This window comes from Notolepis coatsorum, assembly GCF_963971535.1.
Source record: "Notolepis coatsorum genome assembly, chromosome: 5".
NCBI classification, from domain to species: Eukaryota; Metazoa; Chordata; class Actinopteri; order Aulopiformes; family Paralepididae; genus Notolepis; species Notolepis coatsorum.
Genome location: NC_140169.1, coordinates 8,313,809 through 8,336,504, shown reverse-complemented (window position 1 = coordinate 8,336,504; position 22,696 = coordinate 8,313,809). Strand labels below are relative to the sequence as shown.

General features: G+C 42.0%; 1 protein-coding gene across 1 annotated transcript in view; it reads left to right on the top strand.

The window, feature by feature from the left end:
- LOC311229257 (kalirin-like) overlaps window positions 1-22,696 on the top strand; it is a gene marked incomplete at its 5' end in the record, with an annotated part of 611,135 nt that overhangs the window by 293,965 nt on the left and 294,474 nt on the right. Inside the window, 2 exon segments of the mRNA XM_084315324.1 lie at window positions 565-643; window positions 7,399-7,566. Coding sequence (XP_084171450.1) covers window positions 565-643; window positions 7,399-7,566 — 247 coding nt within the window.

Genomic DNA, 22,696 nt, shown 5'->3' with positions numbered 1-22,696 from the left:
CTGAGCGCAGCCAGTGATTTCAACGTGACGCCGTGTTTGTTTACATTCTCATTCATTCAAAAGATCCGAACCGATTGAAGTTTATGGATACCATGACTTGAAATCCTCTTAAAAGTGCAACGTTTATAGCAGCGGAAAACGTTCGTGTTAACGTTAGATAATGTACAAAATAAACGTTTTCCGCTGCTATAAATGTCGCACTTTTATTTTACATTTGTAATGTGTGCAATGGATTCTAGGTGTTGTTGTGACTGTGAGACACACACACACACATACACACACACACACACACACACACACACACACACACACACACACACACACACACACACACACACACAAGACTAGGGTCGAAAAAAAGCAAGGATAACAAACCAAAAACTTGATTGACAAATTGTCTCTCTCCATCTCTCTGTCTCTCTCTTTCTATCTCTCTTCTCTCTCTTTCTCTCTATCTCTCTTTCTATCTCTCTATCTTTCTCTTTCTCTATCCCTCTCTCTCTCTTCTCTCTCGCTCTCTCTCTCTCTCTCTCTCTCTCTCTCTTTCTCTCTCTCTCTCTCTAGTTGTCTGGAGGATGTGAGCTGACGGTTGTTCTCCAGGACTTCACAGCAGGTTGCAGTTCAGAGATGTCCATCGTCACAGGTAGGATACTAGAGAACGTATGGAACCCTGTAGAATCCTTTAGCATTTTTCTCTTCATAGTATTGCATACAGTTATGTCTCATTGTCAGAGCTTCTCCAGCGTTTTCTCTTTTTTTCCTTGTAAGCATTTCCCTATGCCCCACGTCGTCAACGCTATGTCAATGTCACATTTTCTGTCTACGGGCACTCCCTGCCCCTTCTCTGTCGCTCTCTCCGCCCCCCCCCCTCTCTTAACACCTATATTCTCACCCTAGCTGTCAGTATTCTCCGTTGTGACACACAATATCGATTGCAGTACCAGTTCTTCACCAGCAGGGGACCTCCAGTGCACGCTGGCGTGTGTTCCCACTTACTAGGCCCTAAATATTGAGGTGTCGTTCCCACTTCATCCTGAAGCTAATTGTAGGAGCAGCCACTGTTTTAGTACAGTGCTAGAATTTTATTGGGCAACAGCTTTTTTTTTTATAACATAAAATGCACATGGTCCAGTGCTTTAAAATGTATTTAATTAACTGTTAAAATGACATATCTTCTGTATCCCCCTGCACTACCCCAGTTTCGACACTGGAGTGTGCCAGAGACCTATCATTAATATTCCCGGACATTCTTCTCCTCGCCACCAGAGGGAGGCGAATCTCTAAAAAAGCTATTCTTAATATATATAACTTGTACCTCCTCACTATCACCACTAGGTGTCTCCAGAGACTCATTCTCTGGAGACAGGAATTAAACTTAAAGGCCAACTTGCATGTTGTATTTTTGTTCAATAAACAATGTGACTAGGCCAACGCTGACTTTCATGAAGAGGGAAAAAAAATTATCGAAATTGACCCAGTTTTAGCATTTTTATCAAACATTTTGTTGACCAAAGTCACATCAGGGGCAGCAGGGGCTCTGAGACTCACAGGCAGGTAGTGACAGGAAGCAGAGCCTTGCTACTACTAGCCGAGGAACGAGGAGTGATGAATGAAAATGTATCTGTTTCACCTAACAACACTATTGCTCCGTGATCATAGCCATTCATCTCTAAAGCTAACCACTATTTGTAACAGCCACAACCACGTTACCATATTTGTAATAATGTAAATCATTGTGTCGTTGTACATATTGTGTATGCAACGTTAGCAGCTAACGTAGCTTAGCTTGGTAGCCGCCGTTCTTGAAACTCCTAACAAAGTCTGAATTAAAATGGTTCTCTCCTCTTTGTATATCTTTGTCCTCACAAGTATTCTGCCAGGGAACTTATGGACACGACAATAGTAGTTATAAGGTGTTTGATCATTGTGTCGATGTACATATGCCGAGTGCAGCTAAAGGGGCTATCCACCGAGTGCAGCTAAAGGGGCTATTGTATCAACATGCCGCGACGTGTAGCTAACGTAGCTTGCATGATGCGTGTGCAGTGCTTTGCCCCACAGGACCTACACATTTTACTCGTTCCCAAAACTCTTTTACATGCACGACAGTAGCCATAATGCTAACGTTAGCGGGGTAACGTTAGCCAGAGCGATATAGCTTGGTACTATGACCCGGGGATCAGGCGACAGCCCACAGACCAGTAGCGCTGCTGTACTGAACAACAGGCTGCCTAGTGGTAAATGTAGTTCTTTTTTTTACGACATTAAAAACATTATAACTATCTTGTTTCAACCAGTTGTAGCTGGTCCATCAAAGTCTCCGACGATTAAAGCCATTTGCGTCTTGTAAGGCGTCCATTTGGATCAAGGAAATAGCTTTCTGCACTCGTCAAAACTCCTTGTAGTGGATCAGAAGTAGGGAAAGATACCGGATGTGACGTCATGGCCCTGATAGCTCTGATAAGCTTTTTAATTAGCTCATGCATGTTATTTGTGCGTGAACCTTTTTAACCATTTCTGAGTGGCATTTCCGGCGTCAAATGGAAAAAAATAAATAATGAAATTATATACCAATGATGTAAACTACCCATAATTGATCAGTAGGGTTTAACCTGCAAGTTGGGCTTTAAGATCTGACATGTCAATGCACTGATTTTTCTGACAAGGTGTCCCTCTTCAAGCAAAATCGCATACATGACCTCCACCTTCCTGTATGAATAACTCCCTATAACAGACCCCTGATTGAGCGTTCTCACTCAACCGCTAAACTGTCTGTTAACTAGGGCTGACCCCTATTAGTCGATTAGTCGGTCGAAAGGAGCCATAGTCGACCAGCCAACCTCTTAGTCGAATATAAAAATTTAAATAAAAAGAAAAGTATAATATATATTTTTTTATCCTTCTTTCCAAAAGAAAAGAGGCCTAGAAGCGTGGCTAACACTAATGGCACGCATACCAGAAGCTAACTGCCTACGAAAACAGGCACAGAGGCACTGAAAGAGGATTTCACCCATCTAATGAACACACTAGACTAGACAAATATCAAGATGTATCCATCAGTGGACCAATTGCATGCTTTTGCAGAGGACAAGAAGCCTTCAGTCGACTCCTTCAGACATTAAGCACCCCCACAGCCCAAATGGAATGATAAAAAAAAATGTTTTAAATATTATATATATATATATATATTTTACCAATAGTTGACTAACGGCAAATTTTGGCCAATCATAGTCGACCATCCAAATCCTTAGTCGGGGACAGCCCTACTGTTAACACATTGACCGCCAGCAGCAGGGGGCGCTGATCCCCCTTCATCGCAAGGTGTTAGACTGCGACATTTGCGAGTGCTTAAAATATATCTTATATTATAGCTATGGGTCTAATAACGCCGTCGACTGTCAGTGAGTTGCTTCCAGTCAACATGCCCAAAACAGATTGTTTTTTCATCCATACATTTCCGTTTTATACCGTTTTGTATGGTTTGGGTGCTTTTGAGTAATTCCAGGAAAAAGGCGAGAAAAAGGCATTTTAGTGTAATTCAGTCATCATGTTGTAATTTTTCGGCTGATTATCTAATCATCCTGAAATCAACGCTAGATTATCATTATTATATCTCGTTGTGCATACATGAAATGGCCATCGTAGCGGGGCACTCACCCCCCCCCCCCCCCCCCCCCCCCCACCGCAGTCAACAGTAATAAGCACACACACCTACACACAGATAGCTTTGATCGCGGTAGAAATAAATATTAGATCTACGCAAGGTTTCATATATAGTGTTCTTACCTTGTCTCTGATGTAATGCAAAAAAAAGAATCCAATTACCTGATCGCCATTCCAGTTATCCACAGCGATCATGTCCCGACATTACCGAGCGTTACACACGGACGGGCGGGCGGGGTTAATATTCACATTGGTCGTTGTAAGCCCCTGGCTCGCCTGAGTATTTAAACCCTGCCCGCACGGCTCAGATTGGCTCATAAAACACACCAGCCCATTTTCAATGGGATGCAATAGCTCTGCAAGGCAGTAGAGGGCGGTGTTGACTGTCTGCCAGCTCAGACAGGGTCTGAAGAGTATACAGAGGCTGCAGCTATGAATTATGAATAGATATAGCGAATAAACTAAATAAGGATCCCAAAAACTAGTTAACTCGTTTCTGGCACTAAACGCATGGCGGGCAATAGTATACTCGTTTTTGGCGCAGAACCAGTTAACACTTTGATTGCCCAACCCGAGTTTTTTTTTATTAGCGATCTGAAATCATATTTCATCAACCAAGTCTACCGTTGGAAAATCACCCTCTCCAGGCGCTCAGATGTGAAAAAAGCGCCCCCTATCGTCTCCCAGATGGTAATTCACCCTTTTGGATTGAACTCAATGAAAATGAATGAGAAAAAGAAACCCGGAATCCACGTTTTACTTCTCACTCATGCAACCGCCGTCGACCAGTTTCACTCTGGAGTTTCAGAGCAGCGGGGATTATGTGTTTTTACACTATACTTGGTGGATCAATAAAAAGATCGATTTTTTCGAATGGCGATCAGGAATTGGAATAATCCATTTGGATACCATCTGATCTCAGGTAAGGAATCTATGTTACCAGTATTAGGATAATCAGACTCGTTTTCACAGAGATATAAGCTTTTATGTGATTATGTGATATTGCTGTTTGGCTGTGGTCAGTAACTAGGAAAATCGATTTTCAACTCGCGGCACGAGCGTGCATGTGCACACATATACTATCGATAATCTAGCGTTTATTTGAAAACGATTCATAAATAGGCCGAACAATGACAACGTTCTAGAATATTCCAGTAAAAGGCGATTATCATGGAATGTGTTATTTTTTCCGTGAAAACGAGTGATTTTCAAAATGCTAGAAAACGGAAATGAAGCGATAAAAAACAATCTGCTACGACAATGTTGACTGGAAAATTAGTCTTTGATAAGCGACGGGCAGATTAGACACATAATTTAAAACATAGATTAGGCGATATTAACGTTAACATTGAAGTGGCCCTGGGCATTCAAGGAGGTAAAAAGGAATTAAGCTTGGGCAATCAAAGTGTTAAGGGTCAGGCATAATTTTTCGACGATTGCATACCCAAAGTAATTTGCGAGTTATTATACTTCATACTTATAGCACATGCAGAAAAATCTATTTGAGTGCTAATGAAATAGAGTAACATGTAACTCTTAATTTCCGATACTGATATCAACCGATACCGATATATTCAGGGTCCCCCGCCCCCCCCCCCCCCCCCCCCCCCCCCCCAAAACGGAATAATTTCAGGTAATTAGAGGTAATTACATATCTCTTGTCGTGTAATTAACACAACATTATGCATACTTTGACAATAAATAAAATTATAATTTGTTCTTACTTGCTTGCCTGGGTAAATAAAGGTAAAATAAATGTAAAAAAAATATATATAATATAATATATATAATTTTTTTGAAAACCGATACCGCTATTTTCCGATATCACATTTTTATGCCAATATCGGTAGGCCCATAATATCGGACATCCCTAGTTTGAACACATTGAAGTAAAGGTCTTGTGTACATTTATTTTTACTGGTTGCCAGATGCCTGTTTTTAAGTTCCAGCTGTGCGGTAGGAGCTGGAAAACATAACAGTTCCATAGCCTGACATCTTATGTAGTACAGGTCCAAAGTTTATAAAAATCCCACGAAATATTTGTGTTTAACAAAGGTTTTTGTAATGTGTGTACCGCAATAATTCAGCGTGATTATCCAAAATGGCCGTCCACTTCCATTCACTCAGACACACGAGTCAAAACAAAACAAAGTCAAAACAAAGAACTGCGCTGTCTATCGCAGCCCCGTTAAATTCAAAACGTATTAGTCTGCCATCGTATTGCCATCTCTGCATTGTGTTAAAGTTCGACCCCTGTTAACTCAATGGCCGCCAACAACGATTTAATACGTGTTAGTCCGCCAATCGTTGAATGCCAACCACGTACGTTATTGGATTGTTATTTCTTTTATTCGCTATTTCCATTCATAAATCATCCAGGCATGCTGTGGTACTGTGTGGCAATCTGTCTGAGATCGCAACGGTCTGATACCGCCGCCTGGTGGTATGCGGCCGATGTCGCATTTCCTTTCTGACTCTGAGTCTGTGGCTGTGCGTCATTGAAAGTCATCCGGGCGTTTTTCTTGTAACGTGGATCAAGATATTCACCCGATTGCATTGAATCGCCTTCGGGACGCCAGAATCATTATGGTGTTGGGGGTTATGGCGTGGGCCAAATGGACATACGATCTAGCAGATGGCAATCAAATAATTGGAATATTCTTTTTTGGAGTCTTATCGGCCACAGGTAAGAGCAATTTAATGTCAATTTCAGCTTGGTTGTCCATTGTTTTCATAGCCATCGCCCTGATCAGCATATGCTGTTGTACTAACGAATGCCGTTATTGACAATCAATTAATCAGAAACGACCCCCCCCCCCCCCCCCTTTCATGCATGCATGATGGAACATAATATACCGATCATATGCATTTGAATTTTTTATTGTAGCGTGTATAGGGACGAAATGCCAATGGATTAAGTTAAATATAAGGCTATTACTAGCCTCTGCAGGAATTACCCTAGACCACTCTAAAACCATACTTATATCCACCACGGTATAAAACGAGAATGTATGGATGGAAAAAATATTCCTTTTTCACATCTTGAACGATAGATACTCGATGTCAAATGGGCCATAGTAGCTATAATATTTAAATAGTTATAGCCCTGCAAACAAGGTGAGCGACTCCATTGGTTTAATGCGTGGCAGCACATAGTCATATCCCGTTCCCAGTGTGGCAGAGAAAGAGTTAAGGGATTGCCCCGAGTGAGTCTCGAACCCCGGTCTCCCGCACCACGGGTGACATCGAAGACCACTATACCAAGAGGTTGAACTCACCTTTTGGTAATGGGTCTGGATGCCTTTTATGGGTGGATGAGTTTTACTTGCAGTACCTCTACGTGCCACAGTCACTTCACAACACTTGAAGTCCATCGTGACTGTGGATACACTCACAGACCTCCGTTACACCTGCACACTTCTAACCTATGACTCCCAACTCATAATTCATGGGAAAACTGTCTTCCGTTTTATCCGCTCTGCCGTTGATTCTCCAGCAGGGGGACTGCCCTGCTCTCTACCAGCTGTTCAGACTCCAACTGAACATTTCCAGTCTCTCTCTCTCTCTCTCTCTCTCTCTCTCTCTCTCTCTCTCTCTCTCTCTCTCTCTCTGTCCCATCCTGTCCGTCCTGTCTGTCCGGCCTCCCCCCTCCCCTCCCCTCCCCTCCCCTCCCCTCCCCTGTCTTCGGTGTGGTATGATATGGTGGTTGTCATTATTCTCCCGGTGTCTCTCCAGGTCAGACTGTGGAGTTGTTGGAGCGTCCCGGTGAGCGTCCTGGCTGGTGTTTGGTCCGGACCACTGAGCGTAGCCCCCCTCAGGAGGGTCTGGTCCCCAACGCGGCGCTGTGTGTGTCTCACTCTCGCTCCAGCGTGGAGATGGACTGTTTCTTCAACAGCGGGAAAGGTAAGTCACCGTGCCCATGACCATGCCGGCCTGTTTGAACCGTTCTGATCACTATAAGAAGCCATGCGTTGGCAGACTGTGGATGTTGTTTGATTGATTGATTGAATTGATTGAAAACTTTATTAACAGATTGCAGAATCGGTACAATACAGTACGGCTCAATACACACAATTGTTAAGTGGATGCACATCATCGTCTTGTTTACATCAGGGTCCCCCATTTTCAATTCATCGTAACATATATGACACACTCACGACATACAGATAGACAGTACTGCTACATCTATACATTTATGACATACCAGATTTGCAAATACAGTACTGTTTGTTTGATTTGATTTTATTACGAATCCCCATTAGCTGGTGCCAGCAACCAGCTAGTCTTCCTGGGGTCCACACAAAAAACATACAAAAACAATTATTGCAAACAGAATTATTAAAAGCCAGTACTCAACATACAATACACAATGAAACTAACAATTAATATTGACAACCATACTAGGTAATTTTCTGTACATTGGAGGGGGTTGGGGGGGGGGGGGGGGGGGGAACACTGTGTGTCTGTTTGTTTTAAAAGAGTGTTAAACCAGACAAAAAAAGTTTTGCCTAGAAAATGTCCGTCCATTCTATTAGGTTGTTTGCATTTTTATTGGTTATGTAAGGCTCACCATTAAAGGTGGGGTAGGTGATTTCAGAGAAATTAGCAGAGTGAGCGAGTAGTGCGGCGATAGTAGGGCTAACGCGATTGGGCGCTGAGAGGCCAATCAGGGCGCGCAAACAGAACGCGGAAGGACAACTGCCTTGGGTAAAGTATTCACGCGTGGGGGAGGCTACTCTGGTCAAAGCGGTTGAAAAACGTGTTCAGCTCGTTTGCCTGCTCCGGGGGGGCCTCCACAGCCCCGCTGTTTGAACCCACTGGAATCTTATCAGCTTAAAGGTGCGGTAGGCATTTTTATTTAGAACTGGAGTCAGCTCTGCATCACATTTCAGCCAGGTGTTCCCACAGACTCCCTGAGACACCAGGTGTTCCCACAGACTCCCCTGAGACACCAGGTGTTCCCACAGACTCCCTGAGACACCAGGTGTTCCCAACAGACTCCCTGAGACACCAGGTGTTCCCACAGACTCCCTGAGACACCAGGTGTTCCCACAGACTCCCTCCCTGAGACACCAGGTGTTCCCACAGACTCCCTGAGACACCAGGTGTTCCCACAGACTCCCTGAGACACCAGTGTTCCCACAGACTCCCTGAGACACCAGGTGCACAGGATTCCCAAAGACTCCTCCCTGAGACACCAGGTGTTCCCACAGACTCCCTGAGACACCAGGTGTTCCCACAGACTCCCTGAGACACCAGGTGTTCCCACAGACTCCCTGAGACACCAGGTGTTCCCACAGACTCCTCCTGAGACACCAGGTGTTCCCACAGACTCCCTGAGACACCAGGTGTTCCCACAGACTCCTCCCTGAGACACCAGGTGTTCCCACAGACTCCTCCCTGAGACACCAGGTGTTCCCACAGACTCCTCCCTGAGACACCAGGTGTTCCCACAGACTCCCTGAGACACCAGGTGTTCCCACAGACTCCCTGAGACACCAGGTGTTCCCACAGACTCCCTCCCTGAGACACCAGGTGTTCCCACAGACTCCCTGAGACACCAGGTGTTCCCACAGACTCCCTCCCTGAGACACCAGGTGTTCCCACAGACTCCCTGAGACACCAGGTGTTCCCACAGACTCTCTGAGACACCAGGTGTTCCCACAGACTCCCTCCCTGAGACACCAGGTGTTCCCACAGACTCCCTGAGACACCAGCAGCTGTAAGCTGAATGGACCTGTCTCAAACCCTGCCCCTTTTCTTGATCCTCCAATCACAACTGTCGCTTACCTCGGACAAACTTGGTTTGTCCGAGGTAAGCGACAGTTGTGATTGGAGGATCAAGAAAAGGGGCAGGGTTTGAGACAGGTCAATTGTAAAAAAAATAAAAAAATTATACAAAATATTTCCCGGCCTCTGATTGGCAAGCCGTTTCACAAGCTCTGTGTACTTTTCAACGAGGAACTCAATGGTGTTTTTTGGTTTTCTGATGCGACCCTGGATAGACCACTTGACAGGGCAAACAAATATTTTTATTATTATTATTTGTTCAGATTCAGGCACCCTGAGATTGTCTGATTACAGGGCCTGGGACAGTCGGACAGAGTCACAGAGACCAGATTGTTTTCTCAGAGCATTTGATTTATTGGTAGCTGATGTAGAGTGAATTTCACCACATAATACCAACATGGTTCTAAATAAAAATGCCTACCGCACCTTTAAGCTGATAAGATTCCAGTGGGTTCAAACAGCGGGGCTGTGGAGGCCCCCCCCCGGAGCAGGCAAACGAGCTGAACACGTTTTTCAACCGCTTTGACCAGAGTAGCCTCCCCCACGCGTGAATACTTTACCCAAGGCAGTTGTCCTTCCGCGCTCTGTTTGCGCGCCCTGATTGGCCTCTCAGCGCCCAATCGCGTTAGCCCTACTATCGCCGCACTACTCGCTCAATATACTACGATCACTCAAGCGCCGTGCATCGGCTTTCAGTTAACGTCGTATTGTTTTTCGCCTCTTTATTAACGTAACGCGCTATTCATATCAATCGACATCACATCAATATAAATAACGTGTTGTTTTCATCTCTCACATCAATATAAATAACGTATTGTTTTCATCTCTCTATTAACGTAACGCGCTATTCATCGACATCACATCAACCCAGCCTCCTCCAATGTACAGTTTCTACGTCAAATGTATATACACTCTTTTTCTGGACACTTTTTGTATCACAAACAGTACTGTATTTGCAAATCTGGTACAGGTATGTCATAAATATATATAGATGTAGCAGTACTGTCTATCTGTATGTCATGTACAAAAACAGCAGTTGTAAAGCCATTACTAAAAAAACCTAACTTGGATAGTAATGAAATGGCAAATTATCGTCCAATATCCAACCTACCATTCATTAGTAAAGTACTTGAAAAGATAGTTTCAGTTCAAATAAATTCCTTTCTTGAAGAAAACAACATCTTAGAAGAATTTCAGTCAGGATTCAGAAAATATCATAGCACTGAAACTGCCCTCACCAAAATAATCAGTGACCTCAGACTAAACTCTGACGAGAATAAGATCTCCATCCTTATCCTGTTAGATCTCAGTGCAGCATTTGATACAATCGATCACGATATTCTAATCGATCGTCTTGAAAACCATGTCGGTTTCTCAGACCATGTGCTGGGCTGGTTTAAAACATACATCAGAGGGAGGAAATTCTATGTTAAACTAGGAGATCACATGTCTGATATATACGACAACAACTATGGAGTTGCACAAGGGAGTTGCTTAGGTCCTTTACTCTTCTCCCTTTACATGGTACCGCTGGGTGATATCATCAGAGAACATAATGTAGATTTCCATAGCTATGCGGATGATACACAACTGTACATATCTGCTGAACCAAATGATACAGCGATTAGCTCCATTACAGACTGCTTACTGGCAATAAATAAATGGATGAGTAAGAACTTCCTGAAACTAAACGAGAACAAAACTGAAATTCTAATTATCGGCTCCAAAACTAAAAAAGAAACATTAATAAAGAACCTGGGGGGACTAACCCCTTGGATCAAATCTGAGGTCACTAGTCTTGGGGTTATCATAGATTCAGAACTGAACTTCAATTCTCATATTAGCAAAGTGACGAAAACATCGTTCTTCCATCTCAGAAATATAGCAAAAGTACGACCATTTATTAATCAGAACGATGCTGAGAAGCTAATTCATGCATTCATATCTAGCCGGTTAGACTACTGTAATGCACTTTTCACAGGTCTCCCTAAGAAAACCACAGAGAGGCTTCAGCTAATCCAAAACTCAGCAGCCCGACTGCTAACTAGAACCAAAAGGAGAGAGCACATTAGTCCAGTCCTAGCCGCTTTACACTGGCTTCCTGTAACATTTAGAATTGACTTTAAGGTCCTTCTCCTTACATACAAAGCTCTAAATGGACAGGGACCTAGCTACATCGCCAACACTCTAATAAATTACACACCAGCAAGAACACTGCGATCATCAGCTGCTGGACTACTAGAGGCTCCCAGAAGCAGTCAAAAGAGGATCGGTAATGCAGCCTTTATCAACTATGCCCCAAAACTATGGAACAAACTACCCCAAAACATCAGGGAAGCCAACTCGCTAGACATCTTTAAAAGACAGCTTAAAACCTATCTCTTTGCTCAGGCATTTCACTGATAGATATCTGCTACCACCTAGTGGCAAGAGGAAACATCAGGGATATCCTGACACAACTTGTATTTATTCTTACCCTGCCTACTCTTTTACACTGCCTATCAAATTCATGTGTCGGTTATTGCACTTTTTACTTCTTACTGATGACTATTTTTAAACTGAATCATTTTAAACTATTCTTATTATTTGCTATATCCAAATGTGAAACACTGTGATTATTTGTTCATGAATTACAGGAGTATTACTGAATAGAGAGCCTATTAGGATGCTAGATCCTAATGTGAAACACTGTGATTTGCCATATCTTGCTATGCTCGCTCATGCCTGTATTTTTATGTCCGTCGGTTATTGCACTTTTTACTTCTTACTGATGACTATTTTTAAACTGAATCATTTTAAACTATTTTTATTATTTGCTAGATCCAAATGTGAAACACTGTGATTATTTGTTCATGCAATAAGTCCCACTATTTAGTATGGGTTCGAGTCCCTGTGATCTAATATCACTAAAGTTACAGTGTGGGTTTGAGTCCCTGTGATCTAGTATCACTAAAGTTACAGTGTGGGTTCGAGTCCCTGTGATCTAGTATCACTAAAGTTACAGTGTGGGTTCGAGTCCCTGTGATCTAGTATCACTAAAGTTACAGTGTGGGTTCGAGTCCCTGTGATCTAGTATCACTAAAGTTACAGTGTGGGTTCGAGTCCCTGTGATCTATTATCACTAAAGTTACAGTGTGGGTTCAAGTCCCTGTGATCTAGTATCACTAAAGTTACAGTGTGGGTTCGAGTCCCTGTGATCTAGTATCACTAAAGTTACAGTGTGGGTTCGAGTCCCTGTGATCTATTATCACTAAAGTTACAGTGTGGGTTCGAGTCCCTGTGATCTAGTATCACTAAAGTTACAGTGTGGGCTCATGTCCCTGTGATCTAATATCACTAAAGTTACAGCAATATGTACTGTGAAGTATGTTGGGAATTACAGGAGTATTACTGAATAGAGAGCCTATTAGGATGCTAGATCCTAATGTGAAACACTATGATTTGCCATATCTTGCTATGCTCGCTCATGCCTGTATTTTTTATGTCCGTTCTATTTTATAATTTTTTTTTTACTATTTTTAAACTGAATCATTTTAAACTATTTTTACTATTTGTGTTACTGAAAACTGTAAGCAGAGAGCCTATTGGGATGCTAGATCCTAATGTGAAACACTGTGATTCTACCTGTCTATCTTTTTATGCTCGCTTATGCCTGTATTTTTTACTGTTGTGAAGCACTTTGAACTGCAACCTCTGTATGAAAAGTGCTATACAAATAAAGTTATTATTATTATTATTATTATTATGTATGTCATATATGTTATGATGAATTGAAAATGGGGGACCCTGATGTAAACAAGACGAAAGTCTTTCTCTGGTCTGCATCCCCTTAACAATTGAGTTAGTATATTGTGAGACTCTTCGGCGGTAGCGAGTTAGGCGATAGTTAGTTGAGTGATAGTTAGTTTTAGTATATGATGCACGGCGGAGGCGAAAACAATACGAGGAAAACAATACGAGGAAGTTGAGTGATAGTTAGTTTTAGTATATGATGCACGGCGGAGGGGAAAACAATACGACGAAATGGGGCTGTGGAACTGAAGTATTGAGCGAGTAGTAGGGCTAACGCGATTGGGCGCTGAGAGGCCAATCAGGGCGCGCAAACCGAACGCGGAAGGACAACTGCCCTGGGTAAAGTATTCACGCCTCCCCCACCCATCAACACCAATACCCCTCCCCATCCCCCAAGCACCCCCCCCCCCCCCCCCCACACACACCCATCAGCACCCCACTCCAACAGCAGCAGCCTGACCACCACCACCCACAAACACCAACCTCAGCACCTCAGCCAGCAGCACACTACCTATGGAGACGACAGCCTCAACCCCAATACTGTATACTTCATCAGAGCATATATTTAGCATTTAGCATTTTTAGATTATAGATTAGATTGGATTTAGACTATTGGATTATTAGATTATATATTGCATATATTTAGCATTTTAGCATTTAGTTTTTTTTAGATTATATATTAGATTAGATTTAGATTATTAGATTATATATTGTAACTATATTTATTGTAGGGCAAATATAACTGAGAGGGCATACATACCCTCATCTCGCACCTTGTTGCCCATATACGCATGTCCGTGGTTAATTATATTGTATATTGTTTACACTGCCTTTTTATTATATTTTTATTTTTACTTCTCCACTGTACTATAATTCTGTGACCTGTACCTGTATGTCTTCAACTACCTGTACCCCCCCATCCCCCATGCTGCTATGATGCCTGAATTTCCCCAAGGGGATCAATAAAGGAATATCTTATCTTAATTTCCTCCTGTGTACCACTGTACTACTTCCCTGACAGACACACACCTGGTGGCCACCTCCCATTCTGTCCTGCAGAGGGCGGTGTGAGCTAACTCAGGGCTGACAGGTATTCACTAAGGCTCACCTGGTGCTGACGTGTTAAAAGAATACTGTGTACAATACACACTACAAATACACAATCTTTTGCCTAGAGATTGCTCTTTGGTGGCCTTATATATTATGCCTTTAGATGGTATCCATACTTGTTCTAGGTAGCTTTAGTTAACCAAACTATATCTCCGAGGGTAGCTTTGTAGTAGTTCAACTCAGTATGAAGTGGTAGCTTTCAAAACTGGGCTAGACGACATGTTACAGAGATACTATTCTTTCATAGTAACACTGGCTAGATGACACGTTACAGAGAGGAGACTATTCTTTCATAGTAACACTGGCTAGACGACACGTTACAGAGGAGACTATTCTTTCATAGTAACACTGACTAGATGACACGTTACAGAGGAGACTATTCTTTCATAGTAACACTGGCTAGATGACACGTTACAGAGAGACTATTCTTTCATAGTAACACTGGCTAGATGACACGTTACAGAGAGGAGACTGTTCTTTCATAGTAACACTGGCTAGATGACATGTTACAGAGGAGACTATTCTTTCATAGTAACACTGGCTAGATGACACGTTACAGAGGAGACTATTCTTTCATAGTAACACTGGCTAGATGACACGTTACAGAGAGGAGACTATTCTTTCATAGTAACACTGGCTAGATGACATGTTACAGAGGAGACTGTTCTTTCATAGTAACACTGGCTAGATGACACGTTACAGAGGATACTATTCTTTCATAGTAACACTGGCTAGATGACACGTTACAGAGGAGACTGTTCTTTCATAGTAACACTGGCTAGATGACATGTTACAGAGAGGAGACTGTTCTTTCATAGTAACACTGGCTAGATGACACGTTACAGAGGAGACTGTTCTTTCATAGTAACACTGGCTAGATGACATGTTACAGAGAGACTATTCTTTCATAGTAACACTGGCTAGATGACACGTTACAGAGGAGACTGTTCTTTCATAGTAACACTGGCTAGATGACACGTTACAGAGAGACTATTCTTTCATAGTAACACTGGCTAGATGACACGTTACAGAGAGGAGACTATTCTTTCATAGTAACACTGGCTAGATGACACGTTACAGAGAGGAGACTATTCTTTCATAGTAACACTGGCTAGATGACATGTTACAGAGGAGACTGTTCTTTCATAGTAACACTGGCTAGATGACACGTTACAGAGGAGACTGTTCTTTCATAGTAACACTGGCTAGATGACACGTTACAGAGGAGACTGTTCTTTCATAGTAACACTGGCTAGATGACACGTTACAGAGGAGACTGTTCTTTCATAGTAACACTGGCTAGATGACATGTTACAGAGAGGAGACTGTTCTTTCATAGTAACACTGGCTAGATGACATGTTACAGAGGAGACTATTCTTTCATAGTAACACTGGCTAGATGACATGTTACAGAGAGGAGACTGTTCTTTCATAGTAACACTGGCTAGATGACATGTTACAGAGGAGACTATTCTTTCATAGTAACACTGGCTAGATGACATGTTACAGAGGAGACTGTTCTTTCATAGTAACACTGGCTAGATGACATGTTACAGAGAGACTGTTCTTTCATAGTAACACTGGCTAGATGACATGTTACAGAGGAGACTATTCTTTCATAGTAACACTGGCTAGATGACATGTTACAGAGGAGACTATTCTTTCATAGTAACACTGGCTAGATGACATGTTACAGAGAGGAGACTGTTCTTTCATAGTAACACTGGCTAGATGACACGTTACAGAGAGGAGACTGTTCTTTCATAGTAACACTGGCTAGATGACACGTTACAGAGGAGACTGTTCTTTCATAGTAACACTGGCTAGATGACACGTTACAGAGGAGACTATTCTTTCATAGTAACACTGGCTAGATGACATGTTACAGAGAGGAGACTATTCTTTCATAGTAACACTGGCTAGATGACACGTTACAGAGAGGAGACTGTTCTTTCATAGTAACACTGGCTAGATGACACGTTACAGAGAGGAGACTATTCTTTCATAGTAACACTGGCTAGATGACACGTTACAGAGGAGACTGTTCTTTCATAGTAACACTGGCTAGATGACATGTTACAGAGAGGAGACTATTCTTTCATAGTAACACTGGCTAGATGACACGTTACAGAGAGGAGACTGTTCTTTCATAGTAACACTGGCTAGATGACATGTTACAGAGGAGACTGTTCTTTCATAGTAACACTGGCTAGATGACACGTTACAGAGGAGACTATTCTTTCATAGTAACACTGGCTAGATGACACGTTACAGAGGAGACTATTCTTTCATAGTAACACTGGCTAGATGACACGTTACAGAGGAGACTATTCTTTCATAGTAACACTGGCTAGATGACACGTTACAGAGGAGACTATTCTTTCATAGTAACACTGGCTAGATGACATGTTACAGAGGAGACTATTCTTTCATAGTAACACTGGCTAGATGACACGTTACAGAGGAGACTATTCTTTCATAGTAACACTGGCTAGATGACATGTTACAGAGAGGAGACTGTTCTTTCATAGTAACACTGGCTAGATGACACGTTACAGAGGAGACTGTTCTTTCATAGTAACACTGGCTAGATGACATGTTACAGAGAGACTGTTCTTTCATAGTAACACTGGCTAGATGACACGTTACAGAGGAGACTGTTCTTTCATAGTAACACTGGCTAGATGACATGTTACAGAGGAGACTGTTCTTTCATAGTAACACTGGCTAGACGACACGTTACAGAGAGACTATTCTTTCATAGTAACACTGGCTAGATGACATGTTACAGAGGAGACTATTCTTTCATAGTAACACTGGCTAGATGACACGTTACAGAGGAGACTATTCTTTCATAGTAACACTGGCTAGATGACACGTTACAGAGAGACTATTCTTTCATAGTAACACTGGCTAGATGACATGTTACAGAGAGACTGTTCTTTCATAGTAACACTGGCTAGATGACACGTTACAGAGGAGACTGTTCTTTCATAGTAACACTGGCTAGATGACATGTTACAGAGGAGACTGTTCTTTCATAGTAACACTGGCTAGACGACACGTTACAGAGAGACTATTCTTTCATAGTAACACTGGCTAGATGACACGTTACAGAGGAGACTGTTCTTTCATAGTAACACTGGCTAGATGACATGTTACAGAGGAGACTATTCTTTCATAGTAACACTGGCTAGATGACACGTTACAGAGAGGAGACTATTCTTTCATAGTAACACTGGCTAGATGACACGTTACAGAGAGGAGACTGTTCTTTCATAGTAACACTGGCTAGATGACATGTTACAGAGAGGAGACTATTCTTTCATAGTAACACTGGCTAGATGACACGTTACAGAGGAGACTATTCTTTCATAGTAACACTGGCTAGATGACACGTTACAGAGGAGACTATTCTTTCATAGTAACACTGGCTAGATGACACGTTACAGAGGAGACTATTCTTTCATAGTAACACTGGCTAGATGACATGTTACAGAGAGACTGTTCTTTCATAGTAACACTGGCTAGATGACACGTTACAGAGAGGAGACTGTTCTTTCATAGTAACACTGGCTAGATGACACGTTACAGAGAGGAGACTGTTCTTTCATAGTAACACTGGCTAGATGACACGTTACAGAGAGGAGACTATTCTTTCATAGTAACACTGGCTAGATGACATGTTACAGAGAGGAGACTGTTCTTTCATAGTAACACTGGCTAGATGACACGTTACAGAGAGACTGTTCTTTCATAGTAACACTGGCTAGATGACACGTTACAGAGGAGACTGTTCTTTCATAGTAACACTGGCTAGATGACACGTTACAGAGAGACTGTTCTTTCATAGTAACACTGGCTAGATGACACGTTACAGAGAGGAGACTATTCTTTCATAGTAACACTGGCTAGATGACACGTTACAGAGAGGAGACTGTTCTTTCATAGTAACACTGGCTAGATGACATGTTACAGAGAGGAGACTGTTCTTTCATAGTAACACTGACTAGATGACACGTTACAGAGAGACTATTCTTTCATAGTAACACTGGCTAGATGACATGTTACAGAGAGACTATTCTTTCATAGTAACACTGGCTAGATGACACGTTACAGAGGAGACTATTCTTTCATAGTAACACTGGCTAGATGACATGTTACAGAGGAGACTGTTCTTTCATAGTAACACTGGCTAGATGACATGTTACAGAGAGGAGACTGTTCTTTCATAGTAACACTGGCTAGATGACACGTTACAGAGAGGAGACTGTTCTTTCATAGTAACACTGGCTAGATGACATGTTACAGAGGAGACTGTTCTTTCATAGTAACACTGGCTAGATGACACGTTACAGAGGAGACTATTCTTTCATAGTAACACTGGCTAGATGACACGTTACAGAGAGGAGACTGTTCTTTCATAGTAACACTGGCTAGATGACATGTTACAGAGGAGACTGTTCTTTCATAGTAACACTGGCTAGATGACACGTTACAGAGGAGACTATTCTTTCATAGTAACACTGGCTAGATGACATGTTACAGAGGAGACTGTTCTTTCATAGTAACACTGGCTAGATGACACGTTACAGAGGAGACTGTTCTTTCATAGTAACACTGGCTAGATGACACGTTACAGAGAGGAGACTATTCTTTCATAGTAACACTGGCTAGATGACACGTTACAGAGGAGACTATTCTTTCATAGTAACACTGGCTAGATGACACGTTACAGAGAGGAGACTATTCTTTCATAGTAACACTGGCTAGATGACACGTTACAGAGAGGAGACTATTCTTTCATAGTAACACTGGCTAGATGACATGTTACAGAGGAGACTATTCTTTCATAGTAACACTGGCTAGATGACATGTTACAGAGAGACTGTTCTTTCATAGTAACACTGGCTAGATGACATGTTACAGAGGAGACTGTTCTTTCATAGTAACACTGGCTAGATGACATGTTACAGAGAGGAGACTGTTCTTTCATAGTAACACTGGCTAGATGACATGTTACAGAGAGACTGTTCTTTCATAGTAACACTGGCTAGATGACATGTTACAGAGAGACTGTTCTTTCATAGTAACACTGGCTAGACGACACGTTACAGAGGAGACTGTTCTTTCATAGTAACACTGGCTAGATGACATGTTACAGAGAGGAGACTGTTCTTTCATAGTAACACTGGCTAGATGACACGTTACAGAGAGACTATTCTTTCATAGTAACACTGGCTAGATGACACGTTACAGAGGAGACTATTCTTTCATAGTAACACTGGCTAGATGACATGTTACAGAGAGGAGACTATTCTTTCATAGTAACACTGGCTAGATGACATGTTACAGAGGAGACTATTCTTTCATAGTAACACTGGCTAGATGACATGTTACAGAGGAGACTATTCTTTCATAGTAACACTGGCTAGATGACACGTTACAGAGGAGACTGTTCTTTCATAGTAACACTGGCTAGATGACACGTTACAGAGGAGACTATTCTTTCATAGTAACACTGGCTAGACGACACGTTACAGAGGAGACTGTTCTTTCATAGTAACACTGGCTAGATGACATGTTACAGAGAGGAGACTATTCTTTCATAGTAACACTGGCTAGATGACATGTTACAGAGGAGACTATTCTTTCATAGTAACACTGGCTAGATGACACGTTACAGAGAGGAGACTGTTCTTTCATAGTAACACTGGCTAGATGACACGTTACAGAGAGGAGACTGTTCTTTCATAGTAACACTGGCTAGATGACATGTTACAGAGGAGACTATTCTTTCATAGTAACACTGGCTAGACGACACGTTACAGAGGAGACTGTTCTTTCATAGTAACACTGGCTAGATGACATGTTACAGAGAGGAGACTATTCTTTCATAGTAACACTGGCTAGATGACATGTTACAGAGGAGACTATTCTTTCATAGTAACACTGGCTAGATGACACGTTACAGAGGAGACTGTTCTTTCATAGTAACACTGGCTAGATGACATGTTACAGAGGAGACTATTCTTTCATAGTAACACTGGCTAGACGACACGTTACAGAGGAGACTATTCTTTCATAGTAACACTGGCTAGACGACACGTTACAGAGGAGACTGTTCTTTCATAGTAACACTGGCTAGATGACATGTTACAGAGAGGAGACTATTCTTTCATAGTAACACTGGCTAGATGACACGTTACAGAGAGGAGACTATTCTTTCATAGTAACACTGACTAGACGACACGTTACAGAGGAGACTATTCTTTCATAGTAACACTGGCTAGATGACACGTTACAGAGAGGAGACTATTCTTTCATAGTAACACTGGCTAGATGACACGTTACAGAGAGAATATTCTTTCATAGTAACACTGGCTAGATGACACGTTACAGAGGAGACTATTCTTTCATAGTAACACTGGCTAGATGACACGTTACAGAGAGGAGACTATTCTTTCATAGTAACACTGGCTAGATGACACGTTACAGAGGAGACTGTTCTTTCATAGTAACACTGGCTAGATGACATGTTACAGAGGAGACTGTTCTTTCATAGTAACACTGGCTAGATGACACGTTACAGAGGAGACTGTTCTTTCATAGTAACACTGGCTAGATGACACGTTACAGAGGAGACTATTCTTTCATAGTAACACTGGCTAGATGACACGTTACAGAGGAGACTGTTCTTTCATAGTAACACTGGCTAGATGACACGTTACAGAGAGACTGTTCTTTCATAGTAACACTGGCTAGATGACATGTTACAGAGGAGACTATTCTTTCATAGTAACACTGGCTAGATGACACGTTACAGAGAGGAGACTATTCTTTCATAGTAACACTGGCTAGATGACACGTTACAGAGGAGACTATTCTTTCATAGTAACACTGGCTAGATGACATGTTACAGAGAGACTGTTCTTTCATAGTAACACTGGCTAGATGACACGTTACAGAGGAGACTATTCTTTCATAGTAACACTGGCTAGATGACACGTTACAGAGGAGACTGTTCTTTCATAGTAACACTGGCTAGATGACACGTTACAGAGAGACTGTTCTTTCATAGTAACACTGGCTAGATGACACGTTACAGAGGAGACTGTTCTTTCATAGTAACACTGGCTAGATGACACGTTACAGAGAGACTGTTCTTTCATAGTAACACTGGCTAGATGACATGTTACAGAGGAGACTGTTCTTTCATAGTAACACTGGCTAGATGACATGTTACAGAGAGACTATTCTTTCATAGTAACACTGGCTAGATGACACGTTACAGAGGAGACTGTTCTTTCATAGTAACACTGGCTAGATGACACGTTACAGAGAGGAGACTGTTCTTTCATAGTAACACTGGCTAGATGACATGTTACAGAGGAGACTATTCTTTCATAGTAACACTGGCTAGATGACACGTTACAGAGGAGACTATTCTTTCATAGTAACACTGGCTAGATGACACGTTACAGAGAGGAGACTGTTCTTTCATAGTAACACTGGCTAGATGACATGTTACAGAGGAGACTATTCTTTCATAGTAACACTGGCTAGATGACACGTTACAGAGGAGACTATTCTTTCATAGTAACACTGGCTAGATGACACGTTACAGAGAGGAGACTGTTCTTTCATAGTAACACTGGCTAGATGACACGTTACAGAGGAGACTGTTCTTTCATAGTAACACTGGCTAGATGACACGTTACAGAGAGGAGACTGTTCTTTCATAGTAACACTGGCTAGATGACATGTTACAGAGAGGAGACTATTCTTTCATAGTAACACTGGCTAGATGACACGTTACAGAGGAGACTATTCTTTCATAGTAACACTGGCTAGACGACATGTTACAGAGAGGAGACTGTTCTTTCATAGTAACACTGGCTAGACGACATGTTACAGAGAGGAGACTGTTCTTTCATAGTAACACTGGCTAGATGACATGTTACAGAGGAGACTGTTCTTTCATAGTAACACTGGCTAGATGACATGTTACAGAGGAGACTATTCTTTCATAGTAACACTGGCTAGATGACATGTTACAGAGGAGACTATTCTTTCATAGTAACACTGGCTAGATGACATGTTACAGAGGAGACTGTTCTTTCATAGTAACACTGGCTAGATGACATGTTACAGAGGAGACTGTTCTTTCATAGTAACACTGGCTAGATGACATGTTACAGAGAGGAGACTGTTCTTTCATAGTAACACTGGCTAGATGACATGTTACAGAGGAGACTATTCTTTCATAGTAACACTGGCTAGATGACATGTTACAGAGGAGACTATTCTTTCATAGTAACACTGGCTAGATGACATGTTA